Raw genomic sequence first — 24,913 nt, 5'->3', positions numbered from 1 at the left:
TCTACAGATACTACTCCATTTTGATTTTCTTTTTTAATGAATCACTTGTATGTAAGAACTCCTTTGCTACTATAACAATAGCAAACTTTCTATACAGAGGAGGTGTGGCCAGTGTTTTCATTCATACATGAATCTTACCCATGCCCTCTTCATTACTGAGGATCTGCTGTGTGCCAGACATGGTATTAGCTACTAGAGATGCAATATTGCCTATGATAGACAAATTCCCTGACATTATAAAACTTATAGCCCATAGGTTAGAGAAAGAAATGGCAACCCACCCCAGCATTCTTGCCTGGAGAATCCTAGGGACGGAGGAGACTAGTGGGCTGCCGTCTATGGGGTCGCACAAAGTCAGACACGACTGAAGCAACTTAGCAGCAGCAGCCTATAGGTAGATACTAACAAATGAATCTGGTAATTACAATATAGGTTAATAACATTATGATAGGCATGGGGATATCTTACACATACATTGGGTATGGATTATTATAAAGAAGGCAAGAAAGGGTTCTAATAACTGAAACTGCCTTTACACAATCTCCCAATTAAAGAGAGGAGGAATGTTGGGAACAGGCTAGGGACAGTGTAAAGATCACAACAGGCTGAGGATTTTGAATAGCAACAGCATGCTGAGTAGCTGGGAGAAAGTTCTAAGAAGGAAAAAAAGCTGGAGCTAGCTTCAAAAAGATAGATGAAGATATGGGTTTAAAAAAAAAATCAAATCTTATTTGGTACCAAACATGGTGGAAACTAATATTCTGAGGGGAAAAGCTTTGGCCAAATTTAAAACACCAGAACTAATTCCTAAAGTTACAAATGTTAGTTTTGCTTGTTTCACTCCTCTCTCCCTCTACAACAAAGCCAGTTTCTCATCCAATGCCTTTCTTAGTCCTCCATCATTGGGAATATTGAGAAGACGTGGGAAATAAAAGAGAAAAGGAAACAGAGATAGAGGAACACTGTCTGTACTACTCCTCAGGTCTCCCTAATCTGAAACCATACATATACACACAGTGTCTCTCTCAAGACACAAGCAAATACTCAGGCACAGAGTATGCATGTTCAGAGTGAGTATAGCCCATTAGATGCAAGGTATTCTATTTTCAGATATTAAAAAAAATACACCTTCTCTGAAATTAACAAAGGGTCAAAATGTTACTCCAGATCTCCACTGTTTCCCTAAAGAGGAAATAAATGAAAGACAGTTTTGTACACAGAAACCCATGTAATGTAAAATTAGGGTTTATTTGTTTGAACTTAAGACCAATACAGTTCTATTTCCACTGTCAGGTATATTTCTCAGAAATTTCACAGATGTTACATAGAGGTTACTAGGAATAAAAACAGATTTAGGAACACCAGGAAATAACAGTGGTCTCAATTCAATGGATTATGTTTTCTACCATATCATACATAGTTCTAAGTGGATCTCATAGATATCACTTTCCTCAGATAATATAAAAAAGAATTACTCTCTTATATGTTTCCAGTTGAGACCTTGAACTCAAAATAACTTAAAGTAAGAAAGAGCACTATAGGTAGAAATACTGACCTACATGAATTGGACACTCATTTTATAACTGAGCACTGTTAAGGAGAAAATTTTATGAAGATTGTCTAATACAAGCCTAATCTATATTACTATAAAAGTGAACTATGTCAATAAATGAAAGTTCAACCTTGAAGATGTACTTAAAATTTAAGAGGAGGTAAACATTAATAGACATAGACATAATAAATAAAAATATATGCTTTTGCATAAAATTTCAGAAATAGTTTTGCTATTACATTTTCTCAAAAAGGTTTTGGGGAACTGTGATACAAAGACTATTAAGTTAGTTACTTTTCAATCCTTAAATATCTTTTGTTTGAAAACTTTGTTGGAAGTTTTTAACCTGAAAATGAAGGGAATATTCCAAATATAAAATAAAATGGGTAAAAACACATCTACCTTCCCATGATATTTTAAGTATTTCTGGGTATGCCAAGAAAGACTTCCACAACACTCTGAAGTGAGCTCCTAATTATGAAGAGGACACTGACTCACCATGGCAAAGGTGTCTGTTTCATTTCAGTCTGGTATGGTTAACAGAGAAGAGCCATAGCCTTTAAACAAAATGATACTGAATAAGTGTAATAAGCGATTGTTTTATTGATGAGAGTAAACTCTGCCCCAGTGCTATAGCCTGTAGTACTCAGGCCAACTGTCTTTCATTGTGAATACTCATGGTGGGTAACAGTATGTATGTGGCTCAACGCAAACTCTCACCTCACTCTGGAAAAAATGAGTCAAGTTTTAGTTTCACTGAAATCAGAAAGTATGAAATACTAGAAACTTTATGAGATCAGTAGCCCCAGATGTTGGAACTAAAGTTACACTCTTAAATTTATGAACATATCATAAACCTCTGATTATATATTTGTCAAGTACTTTTTAAGACATAAGATATTTTCATGTATATTATGAATTATATGTATTATGTATATTCTAGCATTTGAATATATCATCCACAGCTACTCTGATGTTATAAAAATTATGCTAACCTACTTTGATGAATTATTGGTCCCAGTAATGGAGATATTAAATAAAAGTATTATCAAATTTGCAAACCCATTACATCTTTCCCCTGATCCAAAGTGAGCACTGTTAAACACCTGTGGGTGCTTTCACAGTGGCACTGGGCTTATCAATAAAGATTTTTGCTATAGTGGGAAAGGCCAACCCTATGATCTTTAAATAATCTGGTGTCAGAAAGGAGTTTTTATATTAAAGCTCTCCTAAATATCTCCTTGATTTGAAATTCTAAACTTATCATAATGTCACATTATTCTTTAAAATAATTTAAAGTACATAATTTTATATTATTTACCTTAATATGTTTTTATTATTAAAGTAACATGTAGTTATTATGTAAAATCAAAAACTTCAGAAAAGAGAGCCCCATATTCATGTCTCCCTCTTACAAAAACCTGTCATTCTATTTTTTATGAAGTTTATAGGATCTCTGACTCTACTACCTTCACTTTTAGTATAGACTAGAGGTGCCCAGACTGGAAAAGTGCCATGAACAACCTCCAGTCTCAGGATGAAAGATGACTTCACTGCTCACTCCATCATCTCCTCACCCAGCCCCCAAATCTCCCAATAATATGATAGACAGATGTTACCATACTCCCTATATCAGTCCCGTATATAGCAGCCTATTGTATTTTTGTCAAGCTTTAGGAGTAAAACGGTTTTTATGCTCATGTTCAACTGAGAATTCCCTTCTCTAGTTCTTATCACTTTTATTTTAGGAAGCAAAAAAAAGAATGAATTTAATATATGTACTACAGGGCAGCCCCACAAAGCTGATCATGCTATCATGTCCCTAGGTGTTCTTTGCTCCACACTGAAGAAATCTATGTCCTTAAAGCTATTTAGGTCACTCTATTATGGAGATGATACAAGTTATTAAAGTCTCTCTTAAAATATAATACCAGAAACAGAATATAACCATCTAGATGTCCTAAGCTATCTTCATTTAGTTGGGGAGCAGTATTAACAAAATTCCTGAATTAGTCTCAATTGAGAGCAGCACTGACTCTATGTAGACAAGGGTCACATTTCTGATGCCAAGTCTGGTAGTTAGCAACACCACCAATACACCACCGCCAGCATTTAGTAAATGCTAAGCCCTAGCAGAGGAGAAGGCAATGGCACCCCACTCCAGTACTCTTGCCTGGAAAATCCCATGGACAGAGGAGCCTGGAAAGCTGCAGTCCCCAAGGTCGCTGAGGATTGGATACGACTGAGCGACTTCACTTTCACTTTTCACTATCATGCATTGGAGAAGGAAATGGCAACCCACTCCAGTGTTCTTCGCTGGAGAATCCCAGGGAGAGGAGAGCCTGGTGGGCTGCCATCTATGGTGTCACACAGAGTTGGACACGACTGAAGCGACTTAGCAGCAGCAGCAGCAAGCCCAAGCAGATGTATAAACTAATGAATTCCTAAGAGGAAGATAATATCAGCAGCCCAATTTTGTATATACGTGGGAACATTCAGGTTTAGAAAATTTAACTGACTTACCAAGTCTTTTCTAGTAAGTTTTAATGGGCAGTGGTGGGAGGGATTCAGTCTCCATGTAAAAGCAAACTGACAGATTGTCAGTTTGGTATTCAAAACCTGAAAGACAATGCTGTGAACGTGCTGCACTCAATATGCCAGCAAGTTTGGAAAACTCAGCAGTGGCCACAGGACTGGAAAAGGTCACTTTTCATTCCAATCCCAAAGAAAGGCAATGCCAAAGAATGCTCAAACTACTGCACAATTGCACTCATCTCACACGCTAATAAATAGTGCTCAAAATTCTCCAAGCTAGGCTTCAGCAATACGTGAACCGTGAACTTCCAGATGTTCCAGCTGATTTTAGAAAAGGCAGGGGAACCAGAGATCAAAATGCCAACATCCACTGGATCATGGAAAAAGCAAGAGAGTTCCAGAAAAAAACATCTATTTTTGCTTTATTAACTATGCCAAAGCCTTTGACTGTGTGGATCACAATAAACTGTGGAAAATTCTGAAAGAGATGGGAATACCAGAGCACCTGACCTGCCTCTTGAGAAACCTATATGCAGATCAGGAAGCAACAGTTAGAACTGGACATAGAACAACAGACTGGTTCCAAATAGGGAAAGGAGTACACCAAGGCTGTATATTGTCACCCTGGTTATTTAACTTCTATGCAGAGTACATCATGAGAAATGCTGGGCTAGAAGAAGCACAAGCTGGAATCAAGATTGCTGGGAGAAATATCAATAACCTTAGATATACAGATGACACCACTTCTATGGCAGAAAGTGAAGAGGAACTAAAAACCTGTGGATGAAAGTGAAAGAGGAGAGTGAAAAAGTTGGCTTAAAGCTCAACATTCAGAAACTAGGATCATGGCATCTGGTCTCATCACTTCATGGGAAATAGATGGGAAACAGGGGAAACAGTGTCAGACTTTATTTTTTTGGGCTCCAAAGTCACTGAAGATGGTGATTGTAGCCATGAAATTAAAAGATGCTTACTCCTTGGAAGGAAAGTTATGACCAACGTAGATAGCATATTGAAAAGCAGAGACATTACTTTGCCAACAAGGTCCATCTAGTCAAGGTTATGGTTTTTCCAGTGGTCATTATGGATGTGAGTTGGACTCTGAAGAAAGCTGAGCACCGAAGAATTGATGTTTTTGAACTGTGGTGTTTGAGAAGACTCTTGAGAGTCCCTTGGACTGCATGGCGATCCAACCAGTCCATCCTAAAGGAGATCAGTCCTGGGTGTTCATTGGAAGGACTGATGCTGAAGCTGAAACTCCAGTACTTTGGCCACTTCATGCGAAGAGTTGACTCATTGGAAAAGACCCTGATTATGGGAGGGTTTGGGGGCAGGAGAAGAAGTGGACGACAGAGGATGAGATGGCTGGATGGCATCACCTACTCAATGCACATGAGTTTGGGTAAACTCCGGGAGTTGGTGATGGCCAGGGAAGCCTGGCGTGCTGCGATCATGGGGTCGCAAAGAGTCAGACACGACTGCGCCTGAACTGAAATGAACTGTAAACTTTGGAATTTATCATATAAACTGATATCATCTCTTAGATAAGAGTCACAAAGGAGGTAGTAAAAGTAAGTATTATGATAACTTAATTAACATCAGCAATGTCCAGTTAAAAGCAGTCACAACCTAAAAGTTGAGAGTTGTTTCATTCAGCGGAATTTTTAGGACTATAAGCCTGGGAGACAGCACCTCAAGTGACCCTGAGAGAACTGTTCTGAGGAGGTGGGGGAAGGGAGTCAAGTTATATAGAAGTTTGTAACAAAGGGCAAGTAGTCTGAGTATCAAAAGTGTTTTCTGAATTAAAGAAAACCAGATATCCCAAGTTAAGGAATTTAGCACTTTTCTATGTATAGGAAGAAGCCTAGGCTCACTGAAATCATGCCTTCATATATTCATTTCACGTGTATCTCAGCTGTCTGGGGCCAGCATCTTGTGTTTTTCACTTCTGTGTTCCTCAGTGCTCACCATGGGGAGTGGCTGCAGCCTGGTGGCTGCCTCATCAGAGGTATTGTTCTCCTTCATGGGTGCCCTTAGGGCTCAGGAAGTCACATTTGGAGGGTGAAAATCACTGAGGACTGTGAAATCCTTGTGTACTGATAAGGCAGGAATACTGCATTTCTCAATCTTAACAGCAGAAAATGAAGAATCACTGAGTTAAAAATTGCATTTTATTGATAGAATACTTTTAGAAGTAAAACCTGACACAACCTAAGAAATTGAAAATATGAACAGAGCAAGTGTACCTCCTTAATGCCATGGTCATTAGAGAAACTGATAGAGTTACAAGACTTTTAGTCAACACAAAAAAAGACAATCCCCAAAACAAAACTAATGAAAGGTATTCCGACACATCATTGTTATTTCATTGCTTAACTTACTTACAGTAATCTAACCCAATCATGAGTTAAGAGGATACTGAATAAGAAATTATAGATGAGAATAAGTAAAGTTGTTTTTGTTTACCTATTGACTTCTAAACTTGTTAACTGTGTTCCATATTAAAGTAAATATAATACATTATGACACCCACATAAATAAAATGAAAGTTTCATGAAAAGAAGTTTAACTGTACAATTCAAACTTTTTGTAATTAAAAAAATTGCTGAATGATTTTAAATTATTAATTGACTTTCAGTTCAATTCAGTTCAGTCACTCAGTCGTGTCTGACTCTTTGAGACCCCATGAATCACAGCACACCAGGCCTCCCTGTCCATCACCAACTCCCAGAGTTTACTCAAACTCATGTCCATCGAGTTAGTAATTCCATCCAGCCATCTCATCCTCTGTCGTCCCCTTCTCCTCCTGCCTCAAGTCCCTCCCAGCATCAGAGTCTTTTTCAATGAGTCAACTCTTCACATGAGGTGCCCTAAGTACTGGAGTTTCAGCTTTAGCATCAGTCCTTCCAGTGAACACCCAGGACTAATCTCCTTTAGAATGGACTGGTTGGATCACCTTGAAGTCCAAGGGATTCTCAAGAGTCTTCTCCAACACCACAGTTCAAAAGCATCAATTCTTTGGCGCTCAGCTCTCTTCACAGTCCAACTCTCACATCCATACGTGACCACTGGAAAAACCATAGCCTTAACTAGATGGGACCTTTGTTGGCAAAGTAATGTCTCTGCTTTTTAATATGCTATCTAGGTTGCTCATAACTTTTCTTCCAAGGAGTAAGCATCTTTTAATTTCATGGCTGCAATCACCATCTGCAGTGATTTTGGAGCCCCCAAAAATAGTCTGACACTGCTTCCATTGTTTCCCCATCTACTTCCCATGAAATGATAGGACCATTGCCATGATTTTCGTTTTTTGAATGTTGAGCTTTAAGCCATCTTTTTCACTCTCCTCTTTCACTTTCATCAAGAGGCTCTTTAGCTCCTCTTCATTTTCTGCCATAAGGGTGGTGTCATCTGCATATCTGAGGTTATTGCTATTTCTCCCTGCAATCTTGATTTCAGCTTGTGCTTCTTCCAGCCCAGCGTTTCTCATGATGTACTCTGCATAGAAGTTAAATAACCAGGGTGACAATATACAGTCTCGATGTACTCCTTTTCCTAGTTGGAACCAGTCTGTTGTTCCATGTCTAGTTCGAACTGTTGCTTCCTGACCTGCATATAGGTTTCTCAAGAGGCAGGTCAGGTGCTCTGGTATTCCCATTTTTTCCATAGTTTATTGTGATCCACACAGTCAAAGGCTTTGGCATAGTCAATAAAGCAGAAATAGATGTTTTCTGGAACTCTCTTGCTTTTTCCATGATGTTGGCAATTTGATCTCTGGTTCCTCTGCCTTTCTAAAACCAGCTGGAACATCTGGAAGTTCACGGTTCATGTATTGCTGAGGCCTGGTTTGGAGAATTTTGAACATTACTTTACTAGCGTGTGAGATGAGTGCAATTGTGCAGTAGTTTGAGCATTCTTGGCATTTCATTCCTTTGAGATTGGAATGAAAAGTGACCTTTTCCAGTCCTGTGGCCACTGCTGAGTTTTCCAGTCCTGTGGCCACTGCTGAGTTTTCCAAATTTGCTGGCATATTGAGTGCAGCACTTTCACAGCATCATCTTTTACATTTTGAAATAGGTACCAATTGGTTATAATTTGCCATTGGGAAAACAGTAAACACCTACTAGTACCCATGGTTAGAAATAAGTCATACATGAAGAATTATTATGGAATTGACATTTAGCTCCTCTTTTTATAGTTATTAGTTCAAAGTTTAATTTTGTTTCTTCAGTCAAGATAGTAAGGGGAAAGGAGAAGAGAGGAAAAGATGGCAATGGCAGCTATTGAAAGGTGGCTATGGGAAGGGATTGAGGAGGGAAGGGCAGGTTACATATACATTTAGGCTCAGAAAATTTTAATAACTTGCCCGAGGAAGGGTTGGCCTTAAAACCTGAACCAAAGTTTGTAATTTTTATATGCATTAGAGAATAGTCTAGAAGAACATAGTTAATATTTCTAAAATGCATCTGTCTGATAATATTGTACTAAAAAACTCTTTAAAAAATCTTAAAATAATTAAATCAGTATCAAGTGAAGTGAAGTGAAGAAGTGAAGTTACCTAGTCATGTCCAACTCTTTGTGACCCCATGGACTGTAGCCTACTAGGCTCCTCCATCCATGGGATTTTTCAGGCAAGGGTACTGGAGTGGGTTGCCATTTCCTTCTCCAGGGGATCTTCCTGACCCAGGGATCGAACCCGGGTCTCCCGCATTGTAGGCAGACTCTTTACCATTTGAGCCACCAGGGAGTTCAGTTCAGTTCAGTCGCTCAGTCGTGTCCGACTCTTTGCGACCCCATGAATCGCAGTACGCCAGGCCTCCCTGTCCATCACCAACTCCTGGAGTTCACTCAGACTCATGTCCATCGAGTCCGTGATGCCATCCAGCCATCTCATCCTGGGTCGTCCCCTTCTCCTCCTGCCCCCAATCCCTCCCAGCATCAGAGTCTTTCCCAATGAGTCAACTCTTCGTATGAGGTGGCCAAAGTACTGGAGCTTCAGCTTTAGCATCATTCCTTTCAAAGAAATCCCAGGGTTGATCTCCTTCAGAATTTAAATCAGTATTTTACCAGATAAAATGAGTATATACATTATAAGTATATTATAAGTATTAGTATTAGTATAATACTTATACTAATATTAGTATAAGTATTAGTATTAGTGTAAGTATTAAGATAAACTTCATATAGATTTCTAAGAAAGAATGCATGCTGGTAGATTCCCTGGCTATCCCTGGGAATGTTTTCCTGAGTTCCATTCAAGAAAGAGTGGTACATTCATTTCCTAGCACTGCCACAAGAAAGTACCACACAGCCTTCTCCTCTTGTCTATACCCAGATCTTCCAGTTTCTCTTATGAAGTATCAGTCATTGGACTAATTTGATTTCATCTGCAAAGACCTTATTTACATTTACAGGTACTGGGGTTAAGATTTAAATATATCTTTTCTAGGGTTGCAATTCAATCCACTACAAGCAGATAGAATGGATAAATCTAGGATGTGAACTAAGTAACTCTTGTCAAAATTTGAAAGTTGTAAAGATATAGGGCGTAGGTTCAACTTTGAATGGCAATAGGGTACGGGTAAAACGCTGTGAAACTTAATCTTGGTTCTTGATAACTTTCACAATGGTATGACAAACATGCAAACCAAAAGAAAGTTCAATTAATTTTCAAGGAGGATTAATTTTATGTTCAATTTATATTAATTATCATGCTGAAAGAGCCATTTAGATGCCTTATTAATTTTTTTTCTGTTTTAAGTAAGGAATTTTTAAAATCCTTGTTTATTCAAATGCTGATCATCCATTTCACCATTTCCTAATCATGGCAAAAAAAAAAAAAAAGATCTTAAGCTGGAATTACAATTTTCCATCATGCAAAACAAAACTTATACAAAATACTGGCACGTAGCTTTATATACTTAGGAAGACCAATTTTTTTTTTTCACACTTTCAGACCAAAGTAAGAAAAGGCAAATGTAATCAAGCTTGATAAGCCAAGACACAGGCAAATGATAGGAAAAAAAATTTGATTTAAGGAGTAAAGATATTAAATTACCACCTCAATGCTGTGAATAATAAAAGAACAGAGTCAAAAGCAGTTCAGTTTCTTAAGACCAAGAGGTATTTCAACAGCTTTCCCAAAGATCAGAAGTCAGTGTTGAAATTTTGTGAGAACTTTAATATGAATGAGTTAAGAAATTATACTTTTAAAAATCTCACTTCGAAATACAGTTAGAAAACAGATGGATTCACTGCACCTTTGGATAAACCTACTTTAAAATACAAAAATGTACTCCATTCATTCTTTTCAATGTATTTGGTGAATGTGGATAATGTCATATTGCCTAGAGTAATCTTGATGCCTGCGTTCTGTCGGAGGAAACAGGATCCCTCTGGCTAAAGGTTTTCCTTTGCTTTTGTCTGTTCAGCACTAGCACAAGTAGGGTGACAGTCTCATAAAGAAAATACCCAAAGGCACTCACTTTACCCAGTGACTTGGCATCTCTCCCGCACTGATACTTCATGCCCTACATTAACGGCTGGTGCCAGAGGACCAAAGAAAGAGGGAAATAGTGAGCCTCTCTGTTTATTTGTGGTAGGTACTTTTTATTACTTGGCACTATAATTCATTGCTTGTTATATAAATGCTAACCCATCTTAAATTTTAATAGTCATCCATAAACAAACAAATGATATCACTTGCTCCAAGTTAGGTGTAACTTATAGATAGATAACCCTGCAAAGTGACTTGCAGTAAATTAAAATAGTCCAGAAGGAAAAGTGGAACATAGCTAGAAAAAGATGAGAGATAAGAGACAACTTGCTTGTAAAACCCTTTAAGGCAAAAGAGAACTGCTTGCATCTATGTTTTAGGGGAAAAAAAAATCTTGAAAGTTAGGATGCATTCAAGTACCACAAATATAGCAGAACATACCATTCTGCTAAATACATTTTAGCTGACATGATTTTAAAAATGGAACTCCATCGAAAACTTTATGTAAATTTCTATTTGGCTATTGTGAGGGGAAAAAAGTGAATATGACGATCATCTGATGTCAAGTATTTCATGAAAAGAAAGGATAAATCTGGTATTTTCATCTTTTTCGTATTTACATTGTACACTGAAGAAAATTTTTTGGAACTGAGTTAATAAAAGGCTAAATTAAGACAGAATTTTAGTGCTCTGGGAACCTCAGCAGCACTATTACCCAGAGGCAAGAAGCCTAAATGATTCTATAAACAGGTAATAAACCATAACAATTGCCAGAGACTGGGCTAGGTTGGTATTTCTTTGTTCACTGGTATTTACTAAGAAATTAAAATGTTAAAAGATTCAGGATATACAAAGATGAACCGGATATGTACTTGCCCTGCAAGAGTTTAGAAAATTATCTATGGTGAGAAAAACTATGCAGGAGGAAAGACAGGTAAGAAATACTACAGCAATTAAGTAGCTTCCAGATATATTTGGTGAAAATTCTAAGATAATAGTAATTAAACTGATCCTGATATGCAAGATAACAATCTCCCCTACCTGAAAACATGTTCTTTTGTAACAGAAGACACATAAAATAGTGCCTGCTCTCTTTATAAAAATAGCAATGAATCTTCATTTTCTACAATACAAAAATAATTTTTCCTCTGAATTAAAGTATCCTATTTTAAGCTAGGAAAAAAGAACACCTATTAAGATATATTTCACCTGCTGAAAATGCTTCATCTCACAATTCCCCAGCAAAAGAGACAACTAGGTAATTCTTTTATCTGACAAGATGCCCTTATGCTATTGACACTATTACGTCAAAAACTGAAGTCTCATTTATTTCTTCAGTAACCTTCTAGCTTCCTATTGTCTCATCTACTAAACACCAGGTACCATTATAATTCAATTTCCTATTTTGTGATTTTATGTAGTACAATGGGCTTCCCAGGTGGTGTAGAGGTAAACAAGCTACCTGCCAATATAAGAGACTCAAAGGACATGGGTTTGATTCTTGGGTCAGGAAGATGCCCTGGAGTAGGAAAGGGCAACCCACTTCAGTTTCCATGCCTGGAAAATCGCATAAGACAGAGAAGCCTGGCAGGCTACAGTCCATGGGGTTGCAAAGAGTCAGACATAACTAAGCATGCACACATGCAAGTACAATGAACAGGAATAAAGAAAAAATAAAAGCAGAAAAAAGGAGGAAAAACAAGAACAGAGCACATCAATGCTGAAAAAGTGAAAAGAGACCAAAAGGCAAGGTAAGAAAAAAGGCACCAAAAACAGGCAGAGTTGGAGGGAGAGAAGGAGACAGACTGAGACTTGGAACGTTGAGAGGACAAAGCCCTCTGTCCACTTGACGTGTTAGCTTATTTGCCCTAATTAAATGTTGGCTTCGCTCTGTTATCACCTGCTCCCTACTGCCCTTTAGAAAATTGGTTGGCAAAGGCAGATATGACACTAAAGGGCAATGACCAAAGGCTAATACGAACCTTTTGGAAAGGATCACATATTCCTCAGCCCAAGTGGGTCAATACTAGATGCTTTCTGCTTGTACATGCAATCTACAGGGCTCTGAAATATAAACAAAATTCAAAGTCATAGCTGCATGCCTTTCAAAGATACTAAACTTCACTTACTATTATAGATTTGCTGTTGGACAAACAAACTTGGAACACAACTGATGAGAAAGCTAAAATATATATAATTAATTGGGCAGGGTTGACATAAGTTAACAGGGGCAAGGCATTTTAGCCAGATGGCATTTTGCAATTTTGGAAATATTTGAACTTCTCACAAATGTTACAGGATGTAAGAACTGAAAATGTTTCCATCTGCCTAAATGAAAGGAACTATTGCTCTTCATTCATGCTAATGATGATTCTGTGCTGTTCTCCAAGTTATTAAAACTATTCGGCTCCTTGAAAAGAAAAATTGTCTATTCTTCCCGTGAAAGGGTAATTTTAAAGACACTTGGGTAAATGGCTGAGTGACAAAGCAAAGCAAAATTCAGTATCATTGAAGGAACAATTAGAAATTTTCTCTTATCTATTCTTCTTACAACAGAGGAATATAGCTACTCCGCATAGTATAAAACTTGGATGATAAAATGGAATAAGAATCATGGTGGGTAAAAAGTATCCTTTTTATTGACATGTACACAGTACAATGGCGGCAGCATAGGACTAGCACTCAGATCTTCTGACTGTTACTCCAATAATCTCGACGCTGTGTACCAGTATCCATAAATTCTGACATATTTACTGAGAGGAAGCAAAAGAGAATATTAACTCAACTATTTTTTTCTAGTGGTACTACTACATTCCAAACCTATACCACTAATATTAAATGTTAAAGTCTTAGATATAATTAACTGACTAGAAATAATATTTTTTAAAAATGAGAATTTTGCTGCCTTATATACCTCCACATCCCCAAAAAGTTTGCTCAAAATATAATTTTGTCACAACTTTGCTAAATCACATACTGAACTTTCCAAGTAGAGTTAGTGGTAAAGAACCTGTGTGCCAATGCAGGAGATGCAGGAGACACTGGTTCAATCCCCGTGTTGAGAAGATGCCCTGGAGGAGGGCATGACAACTCACTCCAGTATTCTTGCCTGGAGAATCCCATGGACAGAGGAGCCTGGCAGGCTATGGTCCATATGGTCATAAAGAGTTGGACACAACTGAAGCAACTTAACACTCACGCATACACCTATTATAAATTTTAAGTGCTGAAGCACATAGTATACTATGACTATGATTATACTGTTTCCTATACAGTTTTGGACTCCCTTCAGATAATTACTCTTTTTTCTTTTTCAGTTACTTTATTTTCAATGTACCTAGAACATTTCATTCTCAAATTCTATACAGAACAATAAATCTGCTAACATCTCTTGCCTAACATAGTATCCATTCCTTTCTCTGTATCATTGTGGGTTGATGTTTTCTTTTCATTCCTTATTGGTATTTTAGTGACATTTCAAGGAGAGAAGATAAATGCATGTGATCAATCAACCATATTTAACAAGGAACTAGAGATTGATTTTTAATGCCTGCATGCAATACTGAGATATTAACAGATGTTAGCAAATGCCAAGAGCCATGAAAGATAGAGTATCATTACAATAAGTAGGTGTGGAAGAATTTACTGATTACAAAAGGGTTTAGATTACTGAGGAAAATAAGAGATTAAAAAAAAAAAAAAGCCAGAACCTTCATCTTCATTTTTTCAAGAGAACAGTTTAGATTTTAGTTTAATATAAAATCTCATTATCTCCAAATTTTAGATTAACATTTCTCAAATTTTACAATGCTTATGACTCATCCTGGGAGCTTGTTAAACTATAGATTACATTTAAGTCTTCTTTTTTTACAAGCCCCCAGATGATACCAATGGTTTTGGCCTAAGAACTATACCCTGAGTAGCAAGCTTTTAGAAAGTACAATTTAATCTTGTCACAAAAAGGGTAGAAACTGGAGGAGATCTACTCAAACATGGAAATATATTCTTAGCACATTTCTTAAGTTTTCCAATTCATGGTTCTGAACACAAGTTCTTTACTAGAGAAAGCACAATGCCATCCATAGGAAGAGGAACCGACATTTCAGGTCACTACTCACAATCCATGGTCAACTTGACTCACACCTGACCAGTTTTTTTGCACCAATTCAGTTATCAACAAATAGATTACATGCAGTCCTGCTAAGTGGTATGGCATGTATGTTTCAATGGTTCTTTTCTGACACCAACCCCAACTGGCATTTTGCAATACATTTCAGTTCTGATATTAATCACGTAAAATTAGCACAGACCCCACAAGTTAAGGACTTCAGGGTTCCATCAGACTGCTATCATTTCAGAAGCCAGCCAGCACTGGGCTCCCAGGTCACCTGCATATCTGACCAAATAGACACAAATATGAGAGCTTCTAATGACCACCCTCAGGTTGGTCACTCTCTAGAGTGATTAAAAGAACTTAGAAAAGTACTATACTTAATATAATTGTATAATAAAGATAATACAAACCAGACCATCCAAATAAAAAGAAACATGGGCTAAGGTCCTAAAAGGTCCAAAACACAGAGCTGCTCTGCTCTTTCCCCATTAAATCAGGCCATGTACCTTTCCAGCACATCAGTGAGTTCACCCACCAGGAAACTCCACTGACCAGTGTCCAGGGTTTCTACCAGGTCATGTGATTTAATTCAATCTCTAGGGAAGCCAGATAATATCACATGGCACAAAGCCTTAATTTAACATTCTCTTCATGTGGTTGGTCTTTTCAGCTGACCAGCCCCTAACCTGATGCTATCAAGGGGTCCATCATCAGTTACTTTATCACCATAAACTTAGACGTGGTACAAAGGGCTCATGAATAACAAAGACCTTCCTATTTATCCATAACCCAGGACAAAAAACAGTCAAATAACTATACAACAGCTTCCATGTATTCTATTTGATAAGTTTCAGTGCATTCTCTTTTATCTTAAGATATAAATACATTCTTATTAGAAATGAATTAAGAGAAAAAGCGAGGTGATAAAGACAAATGTATTTTAAAAACAGAATTCTAGTCTGGCTTTTAACTAACCTGGCAAAATGTACTTGACAAACCACCGTGTCTTACTAAGTCTTAGTTTCCTCAAGATATTCGAAAGAGATTGAATTGAATAATCTCCCTAGCACTTTATGACTTTAATATTATATAATCCCATGAGTTTACAAAATCTACTTTATTCATTATGGAGTGATTTTGCTAGCTGCCAACAATATCACCTCCTAGGTTGGTCAAAACGAGAGCTACCAGGAACATCTTTGTGGTGATTATAGTGAAATGATATTCCAACAGTCATGTTAAATGATGCGGGGAAAGGCTGGAGTACTGGCCTACCGTGAGTGACATATTTTGCTAAACCCTATTCCATAAATTATCTTCTTCCTTAATTTAAAAAGCTAAAAATTAACTCTGTCAATGAACTATGCAGATTTAGGAATGCATTTATAATTTTCTATTAATAGGATTTTGTGTGTGTGTCTGCTCAGTCATGTCCAACTCTTGGTGACCTCATGGACTGTTGACCGCCAGACTCCACCGTCCATGGAAACTTTTCAAGTCAAGAATCCTGGAGTGGGTTGCCATTTCCTACTCTAGAGGATCTTCCTGACCCAGAGATCAAACACATGTCTCCTGGGTTGGCAGGTGGATTCTTTAATATTCATCGCCTGGGAAGCTTCAAGGGCTTTACTGCAAACATTGTGGATTTGAAGTTAACTCCAAATTCCGTACCCACCTGTGTCAAAGATGGCAAAATAATATGAGAATATTTAATTCACTGTAAATTAACAACATAAAATTATATACAGTCCTGTAAACTTATCAGTTTTTCTTCATCTGTCACTCTCTTTCCAACTCTAATAATTACTATTTGAACAGCAAATATCTTAATATTTGAAGTGAGAGACTCATGTATTATCTCTAATATCACAAGTATGACAAAGCAGTCTGTGAAATTCCAATAAATGGAATGATTTTCAACATATATTGAAGAAATCAGAAAATGTGCAACAAGCAGGGTTCATTTTGATATTTTTCCTTCCTGAACAATACAAGCAGATCACTACAATGAATGTCTATTGCAGATTTATAGGGGTTCAGTTGGAAAATAATTCATGTTAAACAAAGGTTCTCAACATCATTAACAGAGACTGAGAAAGTGGGCCAGCATGCGTGAAAGCATAAATCATAGAGGTCATGCGTGTTAATGAGAAAAAGAGCATTTATTAGCTTGCAATTTAAAATATAAAGCCCTTCTCCCTCAATGATTTAAAATGGAACAATATTCTATACCTGAGGACAGCAGAAGGCGGTGCCCTCAATTAGATGAACAACTCTCCTGGCCCCCAAACTTTTATTGTTGTCATTGAAATTTATCATTCTGATTTTATTTTTAGATTGCAACATTTTTGTTGCTGTGGACAGAGAGTAGAACATAACCTGTCCTATGTTAGCGCCTACACTGGCAAATTGTATATTTTAAGTTTTAATTAGAATTTGCTAAGTTCTAATTATTAAGTAGCTGAAACATTTCCTAACTTTTATGTGAGTTCCGATCAATGTTTATGTTTGAATGTTTATTTTGAGATCAAAGAAGATGGTAAAAAGTTTGCAAATATAATTTTATAAAATCAGAATGTCATTAAAAAGATGTCCATTATAAACTGCTCTTTTATTATACAAATGAGAAAAAAAAGCAAAAGCACTGACTTTAAAAAAAAGTGACATTATATAATTAGGGTACTATATAATAACTTCTCAAATTATAAAGAAACAACTTACTTTTCTGATACATCCCCCACCTATTCCCACAACCTCTTCCCAGGCTAAACAAGTAGAGTAGATTACAGTGACTACGGACTACACAGCATTGACTCTTAGGTCAAAAACTTCAGGAATACATCCATGATATCATGGGTTACCCTTAAAATACTGAGAAGCCATTCCCTGTAAAAGGCCAAAATTGTTGAATTACATTTTTAAAAAGGAAAATAGAAATGCTCTATCCTGTCTACATTTAAAAATCTTACCTTGGATCATTTTATAAGTATTTATTTCTTTAAAATGTGTTTCCTTATTTGAATATTTCCTGTTCCACAATTTCAAATGAAAGCATTGTTTACAGATACTTCTGAGGTCAAGAGAAGGAATAATACCTTTAATGAAAATGACTCTCAGGACTGAAGGACAAAAAAGTAAACTGAAACCACACCCAATAACTTTCCCCAGGGCCTTTATGAGACTCAGGATATCTATCTTGCCATCCTCTGTGGGAAAATACACTATTTTTAAATGATAATCATGTTGTACCTTAGAGAGCAACGAACTCAGACAGTGTATATTCAAAACTACTCTTATGAACAAACAAGTGATGTAACAAAACCTTTAAAATAGCTTTATTTTATTCATTCTTTATTCTGACTTGCTTTGTAAAAAATTTTTTAGAAATTATTATTTAATTTTCAGCATCACAACTTGTACACTGCAACCTTGTCAAATGAGACTTAGTTGTTGCACTAACAAAACCTCCATATTGTAAGAATTTTACTTGCAAAGCAAACCCACCATAGTTTGATTAAATCCACGACTTTTCCCAAAACTAGGAGCACAAATAACATTTCTCTATGCATCCCCACTATCTGCCTTGAGAGACAATGTGCCAGAGTCTCCCTGAATAATTATTTGTTTCTTTTCACACAATATTTCTAAGTCAATACACAATGCAGTCACATTTAAATTTCAAGTTAGCAAATATTTACTTAGCGTCCATTTCCCAGACACAATAATAACTATAGTCTGACATCAGTATCCACAGGTTCTCCATCTGCAGATTCAACCAACTGCAGAACATATACTATGTTTCAGATCCATGGTTGCATCCCATGGATCAGGAAGCCAACTAAGAGACTTGGATGTTCACAAATTTTATATCCATACAGTAGGGAGGAACACGGAGAAGGCAATGGCACCCCACTCCAGTACTCTTGCCTGGAAAATCCCATGGATGGAGGAGCCTGGTGGGCTACAGTCCATGGGGTCGCTGGGAGTAGGACACGATTGAGCAACTTCACTTTCACTTTTCACTTTCATGCATTGGAGAAGGAAATGGCAACCCACTCCAGTGTGCTTGCCAGGAGAATCCCAGGGATGGGGTCGCACAGAGTCAGACATGACTCAAGCGACTTAGCAGCAGCAGCAGTAGGGAGGAACAGGAACCACCGCCACTACCCTCCCGCCCCACACCCTATACCAAGGGCTGACTGTGCTGCGCTGGAAGCACTGAGCAAGACAGATGACAGTTTTTGCCCTCTTGGATCTTAGAGGTGAAAAACCACACAAAATGGGAGCTGGATATATTTAGAGAGTTTGCTAAGAGAAAAATCACAGCTTCCATAGAGAAGTAGATCATAATGCTGACTGGTAAACTAGCTTAAACACAACTTGTCTACTCCTAGAATCACTTTCCTTTGTGCTACCATGGTTTTTACTCCTCTTCCCTTTCCTTACTATCCAAAATACTTACTGCTGCTTATTTGAGGGTTACTTAGGTAAATAAATGCACAGAGGGTGGAAGTTGTGGAGGACCAAATGTGTGTACAATAACTGTAGCCAAGAAACAATGGGGTGCTTTGAGAGAGGTGTTTCCCAAAGGCAACCGAGTCCTCTCAAGTGGGCTTTTGACTGTTCATGCACTAATACTGAACAGCAACATGAGCAAAACACAGCCCTCATGGGACTTAAAATCTTGCAAAGGCAAAAAAAAAAAAAAAAATTAACCAAACCATCACTACCTATATAAACACAAACTGCAATCAGTACTCTGAAGGCTAAATATGAGATCCTATTTCAGAGGGGTCTGATCTGGACTATGGGAGGGGGGGCATGAGGATTCCCTTGGGAAAATGTAGTTTACCTTGGAATATTACAGCTGAATAGGCAGAATATTCCTAAATGAAAAGAACCTTCATTTACACAGCCTGTGTAAAGAGTTTAGAGAAAGCCAGGCAGGGTCAACAACTGAAATAAAGTATGAGGCACAGTGTGGTTGGAGGGAAGGGAACTAACGAAAGTGCTGAAAAACATAGCTAAGGAAATAAATTCAGGCAAGTGTATCAAGCAAGATGGGAAACGCAGAGTTACAGATTTAAGTCTTACTCAGAAAGAAGTTGTTTTGCTAAAATATGCACATGATGTCTGAAGGGAATACTAGCAGTGCCTCTGAAAAAAGGAACCAAGAGGCTGTAGAGGACCGAGGCAGGAAGGAGATTAGCTTTTCACTGGACAGCCTGCTGTGCCTTTTGAAATTTATCTTTGTTCCTTTATTACCTGTTTAAAAGAAAACAACGGTAAATATTTTGAAATCACTGGCTCTGTTAGGAAGAAATGATTAGTGGGAGGGTGAAAGCTACGAGAACAAAGAGAAGCCTACCACAGTGGCATATGCAGGGTTAGGTGCCAGCAAGAGAATAAGATCACAGTGAGAAACAGTCAACAATTCTAACAGAATCGCATCATGAAGGTCAAGAAGGAAATCTGTCAAAAATGAATCCTAGGTCTCTGACTTGTACCTGTAGGGATGGCAGTATCATTTACTCCAAGGAAGCATTAAAAGAGATTTGAACTGAAAGTCAGCTTTTCACGTGCTTACATCTGAGATGCTTTTAAGGAATCCAAACAGAAATGTCAAGTGTAGATACTGGGAGCTCAAAGAAAAAGCTGGGCTAAAGTCACACATTTGAACTATTAATATATTAACAATTATTAAGCCATGGGAATAAATGACATCACCTAGAGCAATCCATGTTCTTTTAACACATAGCATTAAATTGAGAATATCTATTTCTTTTTTAAATAATTAAATTTTAATAATATAAACTCCTCTTGGAAAAGTCTTATCAAAAGTAAAATGAAAAAAAACAGATCTAGGTCTCTTGGGCAACACAAAATGAAACAGTGTATTGAGTCAGCATGGAACTGACTTTTTGGATGGCTGAATCTAATTATAAACAAGTCACAGATGGCAAATATCAACTTAAGTGTTCACATGAAAGGAATCACCTAGGATGGATATATGAATCAGTTGGACCACTCAAACTGGGACTTGCCAAATAAGGAGATATCAGAGGAATGGTGTGTCTCCTAGATGAGTCATTAGGTGGACTCTTCCACTCACTCTCAGGGTGTCAACTGAGCGTCAGGCAAATGCCGAGTCTGCTAATCACAGACATTAAAACAATATTAAGGGACTGTAAGGATTACGAGCCACTTCTTATGAGAAAGCATAAGTCTATGATGCAAAATCTGGGGAAGCAGGAGAAACAATGTGTAAAACTACAGGCAATTAAAAATGAATTAATAAATAAAAACTTAATTCCAAAGGATGGCTTTGGAAAATGTACTATTAGAGCAAATGCCAATGGACAGCTGCTCTCTGGACATGCTGGCTCTAAAGTCATTCCAAGTCAAGTCAGAGTAGTTACTGAAAAGCACGGGAGCCAAAATAGTTGAGTTAGTAGGAGATATTAAAGGAATACCAGTCAAAAATATTTTTTTTATAAAAAATTTAAAAAAGCAGAGAAATAGAAAAATAAAATGAAGAGAGGTTACAATGTGATATACCCACAAATGAGTTTAATGGCTAAAAATATTTTTCAGGTAACTAGAAATTTTTAAATTTTTAGCTGAATACATAAAAGCCTTTTAATTCAAAATGAGTGGATCTATACCATTCTAGTTACTATAACAAACCGTATTAAGAGAACTGGGAAAGCATGAGAACTGGAAGCATCGTGTCAATGTGCATGGGAAAAATCAGAAAATGTGCTGGTGATATTTATCTGTCCCAATGAAAAGAGCTCAGTCCCATAGGTGGCTCCTGTGCATGCTTCCCTGAGGCAGTTTCTGTCCCCTCTCTTTTCTCTCCTGTTGTGAGTTCTAGAGACACCTCAGTCTCAATCTTGCCTTACTCTCACAGACTGAAGTCACATTGGAGGCCTTACCCATTCCTGGGCCCATTGTTTCCACTTTAGCAGATGCTGGGAAGCTTTTGAATGTGAAAGTGAAAGTGAAGTCGCTCAGTCGTGTCTGACTCTTTGAGACACCACGGACTGTAGCCTATCAGGTTCTTCCATCCATGGCATTTTCCAGGTAAGAGTGCTGGAGTGGATTGCCATTTCCTTCTCCAGGGGATCTTCCCAACCCAGGAATCGAACCCAGGAAGCGTTTATGGACCAGCCAATTAAGGACCTCTGAATACCTTCTCTTCCATAAAAGCAATCGGAACACAATAGCTAAAACACACTCTTTCAGAAATCTACAAATTAACCAAAGGTTTGAAATAATCTGAGAAGCACCTACTGAACAAAAATGGATCAATCTTGCTAAGAAGAGTGAATTTAGTGGCATTTTAAACTGCCATTTTGGTAAGCAATCTGGTAGTTTCTGAAAAGGTTAAACAGAGTTACACTATGACCCAGCAATTTCACTCCTAGGTGTATACCCAGAGAGATGAAAACATAATGTCTGCACAAAAACCTGACACCAATGTTCATAGCAGCATGTTCATAATGGGCAAAAGGAGAAATAACCCAAATCTCCACCAACTAACAAATGAATAAATAAAATATAGTATATCTATACAATAGAATTTTACCTGGCAATAAAAAGAATGAAGTTCTGACACATACTTCAATATTAGGGACCTTGAAAAAGCATGCTGAGTAAAAGAAGTCAGTCATAACTGGTCAAATATTATAAGAGACCATTTATATGATGTAACTAGAATAGGCAAATCCATAGGAAAACAAAAAACGAAAGTAGATTAGTCTGTGCTAGGGCTGTGGGAGAAACAAAAAAGAAATGAATGCTCAAGAGTACGGGTTTCTCCTGGGGGTGATGAAATTACAGAGCAGTGATGACTGCCAAAGTTTGTGAATATACTAAATCCCACTGAATTACACATTTCAAAATGCTGAAATTTATAGTATAGGAATTGTATCTCTATAAAGTTATTTTTAAAAACATTTCAGTAGATGACAGCTTTCTCCTGGGGCTAAAATACCACTTAAAGAAGACATTTTAACATGAAAATGTGAAGATAATTCTGTATTTTTAGCTTAGCAGAAGTCACCTGACAGATTTATTGGCTTCCAACTTTATTCATTCTAGAAACTACATCTGCGAAAATAACCTCACAATTGGAAACAGCAGATATTGTTGGGGGGGGGGAGTGGGGAGAGGGAGTTGGGGGAGTGAGAGAGAGAGTATGTAGAGTGGTATTATTACTAAATGCTTATGTTGGTTTATTTATTATCAAATGCTTACACTTAGTCATCAAACACATACAGTTGGTTTAACTGTTTCATTTGGAATAACAATGAATTCTCAAAGCAACTCTAGCCAGCTGGACGATTATTAACTCTATAGGAAAAATAAAACAAGGTTAGCTAGGCCAAGGTCACAGATGTAGTCAGTGATGGGGCTGAAATCTGAATCTAGCCTGACTGGTTCCAGAGCCTGTACTTTTAACCTCATGCCATGCAGCTTCTGTAATAAGAACTTCTGAGCAGTATGTTAAAAGCAATACAATAAGTAGTTATATTGTAAATCTGTATCTGTATCACAAACACAAAACTCAGGGAGAATGAAAAGAAAAGAACCAAAAACAATTTCCTCATGCTTTATAAACAGGTTCTTATAGCTTGGGGTATAATTTCCAGTTAGAACATCACATGTAATTCAACTTTCACAGAAGAGAAGATGATGCTCTCTGAAACTGTTAATGACTTAGAGAGTGGTTCTAGTAATAAAAACACTGATGATGCAGATACGTGCAAAAACTGAAGCTTTCTTCATGACAGGTAACCGCAGAAACAAGAAATATATTTAAAATAATAAATTATTATTTATGAAATTTAAATATTGTAACAAAATTCATAAATTGTCAAATAGACATGTGAGTTGTCTACAGTTGTTTCTAAGAAAAAACAGATCACTTTATGCTCAAGGTTACTTTTCTCTAAGAGACTAGAAGGTATAAACAACTAATTACTCTTCTATCTAAACCATCCAAACAACTCCTAGCTATTCTAATACTCCATGAAGAAACACACTGTCAGCTAACCAGTAAATCTGGGTCATGTCAGAAAGCCAAGCCTTAGCAGTATTTTACTTCACTTTTTATTTTCAGAACTGCTTTGCATTTTTAATCCTATCACACCTGCCCTTGTCAAGTGGTAACTTTCAAGAAAATTTAAAATCTCATCCAGGACATGGAAAAGACACAAGACAATGAACTCTTTTCAGGGTTAAATGTTAGTTAATACTTAAAATTGACTAATTTAATATTAAATTAAATATTAGCTAAATATTGACTATATTAGTTAAATGTTGACTAATATAGACACTTGGAGAAGGAAATGGCAACCCACTCCAATACTCTTGCCCGGAGAATTCCAAGGACTGAGGAGCCCGGTGGGCTACAGTCCATAGGATCACAAAAGTCAGACACAACTGTGCGACTAACTTTCTTTCAATATAGACACTAATATTCAAGTCTGACAAAGGCTCTGATAGAAAACATGAGATGCATGCTCTCTGTTTCACATTTTTTAATAAGGCCTCTCATCACGTCTTCAAGTAATTCCTTAATTTCTCAAGCATGTTCAGAGCACAGGTGTGTTCTCATCCCTGAGTAGCCGTCCACCGGCCCTTGTTCTGACAGGCCCACAAACCTTCCCTCTGTGGCTGTACCCTTTCAGCACAGGCAAATGAACTCCCTGGCATTACAAATACATTACCTGCTATTACCTTTAAGATCATGTAACAAACCACTCATCTCGACAGTGCCATCTTGGACCATACTTCTGACTGAGTCCTTAGGACTAGATCTGACAGACTTTTGCTTTATCTCGCTCTGCCCCTGGGGTGTCTTGGCACGTTTCAAACAGGAAACAGAGACAAGTCAAGAAAAGCAAGGTTTGGATATTTCCTGTGCTTTGTTTTACTATCAAATACTCAAAATATTATTCATAATTTTGCACTCGAAGTAACAAGAATACCTATATAAATATTTATGAATGTGTGTCTATAGACATGTCTATGTATATATTCATTTTACAGCAGAAAAGCGTACTATCTATTTCAATAACTCTGCCAATCTTTCTGGAGCTCAGTTTTCTCCTTGGGTCTCCTAGCAGATGACTTGAGATTACCTGTTCTGCTCAGCATCTGTAGGACCAGCTGTGCCATTTCATTAGTCACACTCTGTTCCTGATGC

At 37.3% G+C, this 24,913-nt stretch overlaps 1 protein-coding gene across 7 annotated transcripts in view; it reads right to left on the bottom strand.

Moving 5' to 3' along the window:
• The window catches only part of IMMP2L (inner mitochondrial membrane peptidase subunit 2), a 958,934-nt gene that overhangs the window by 520,590 nt on the left and 413,431 nt on the right, over window positions 1-24,913 (bottom strand). The window contains exon 5 of one of the 7 annotated variants that reach the window (XM_060414759.1): window positions 1-24,913. This exon is cut by the window's left edge and continues 16,565 nt beyond it. The exons of the other annotated variants lie outside the window; for them this stretch is intronic. Within the exon in view, the coding sequence (XP_060270742.1) occupies window positions 24,778-24,913 (136 nt within the window). The 3' untranslated portion in view covers window positions 1-24,777. 7 annotated transcript variants of the gene reach the window in all.

This window comes from Ovis aries, chromosome 4, assembly GCF_016772045.2.
Source record: "Ovis aries strain OAR_USU_Benz2616 breed Rambouillet chromosome 4, ARS-UI_Ramb_v3.0, whole genome shotgun sequence".
In the NCBI taxonomy this organism is placed as follows: Eukaryota; Metazoa; Chordata; class Mammalia; order Artiodactyla; family Bovidae; genus Ovis; species Ovis aries.
Note: the sequence above shows the minus strand (reverse complement) of the source record. Positions and strands in the feature narration are given on the sequence as shown.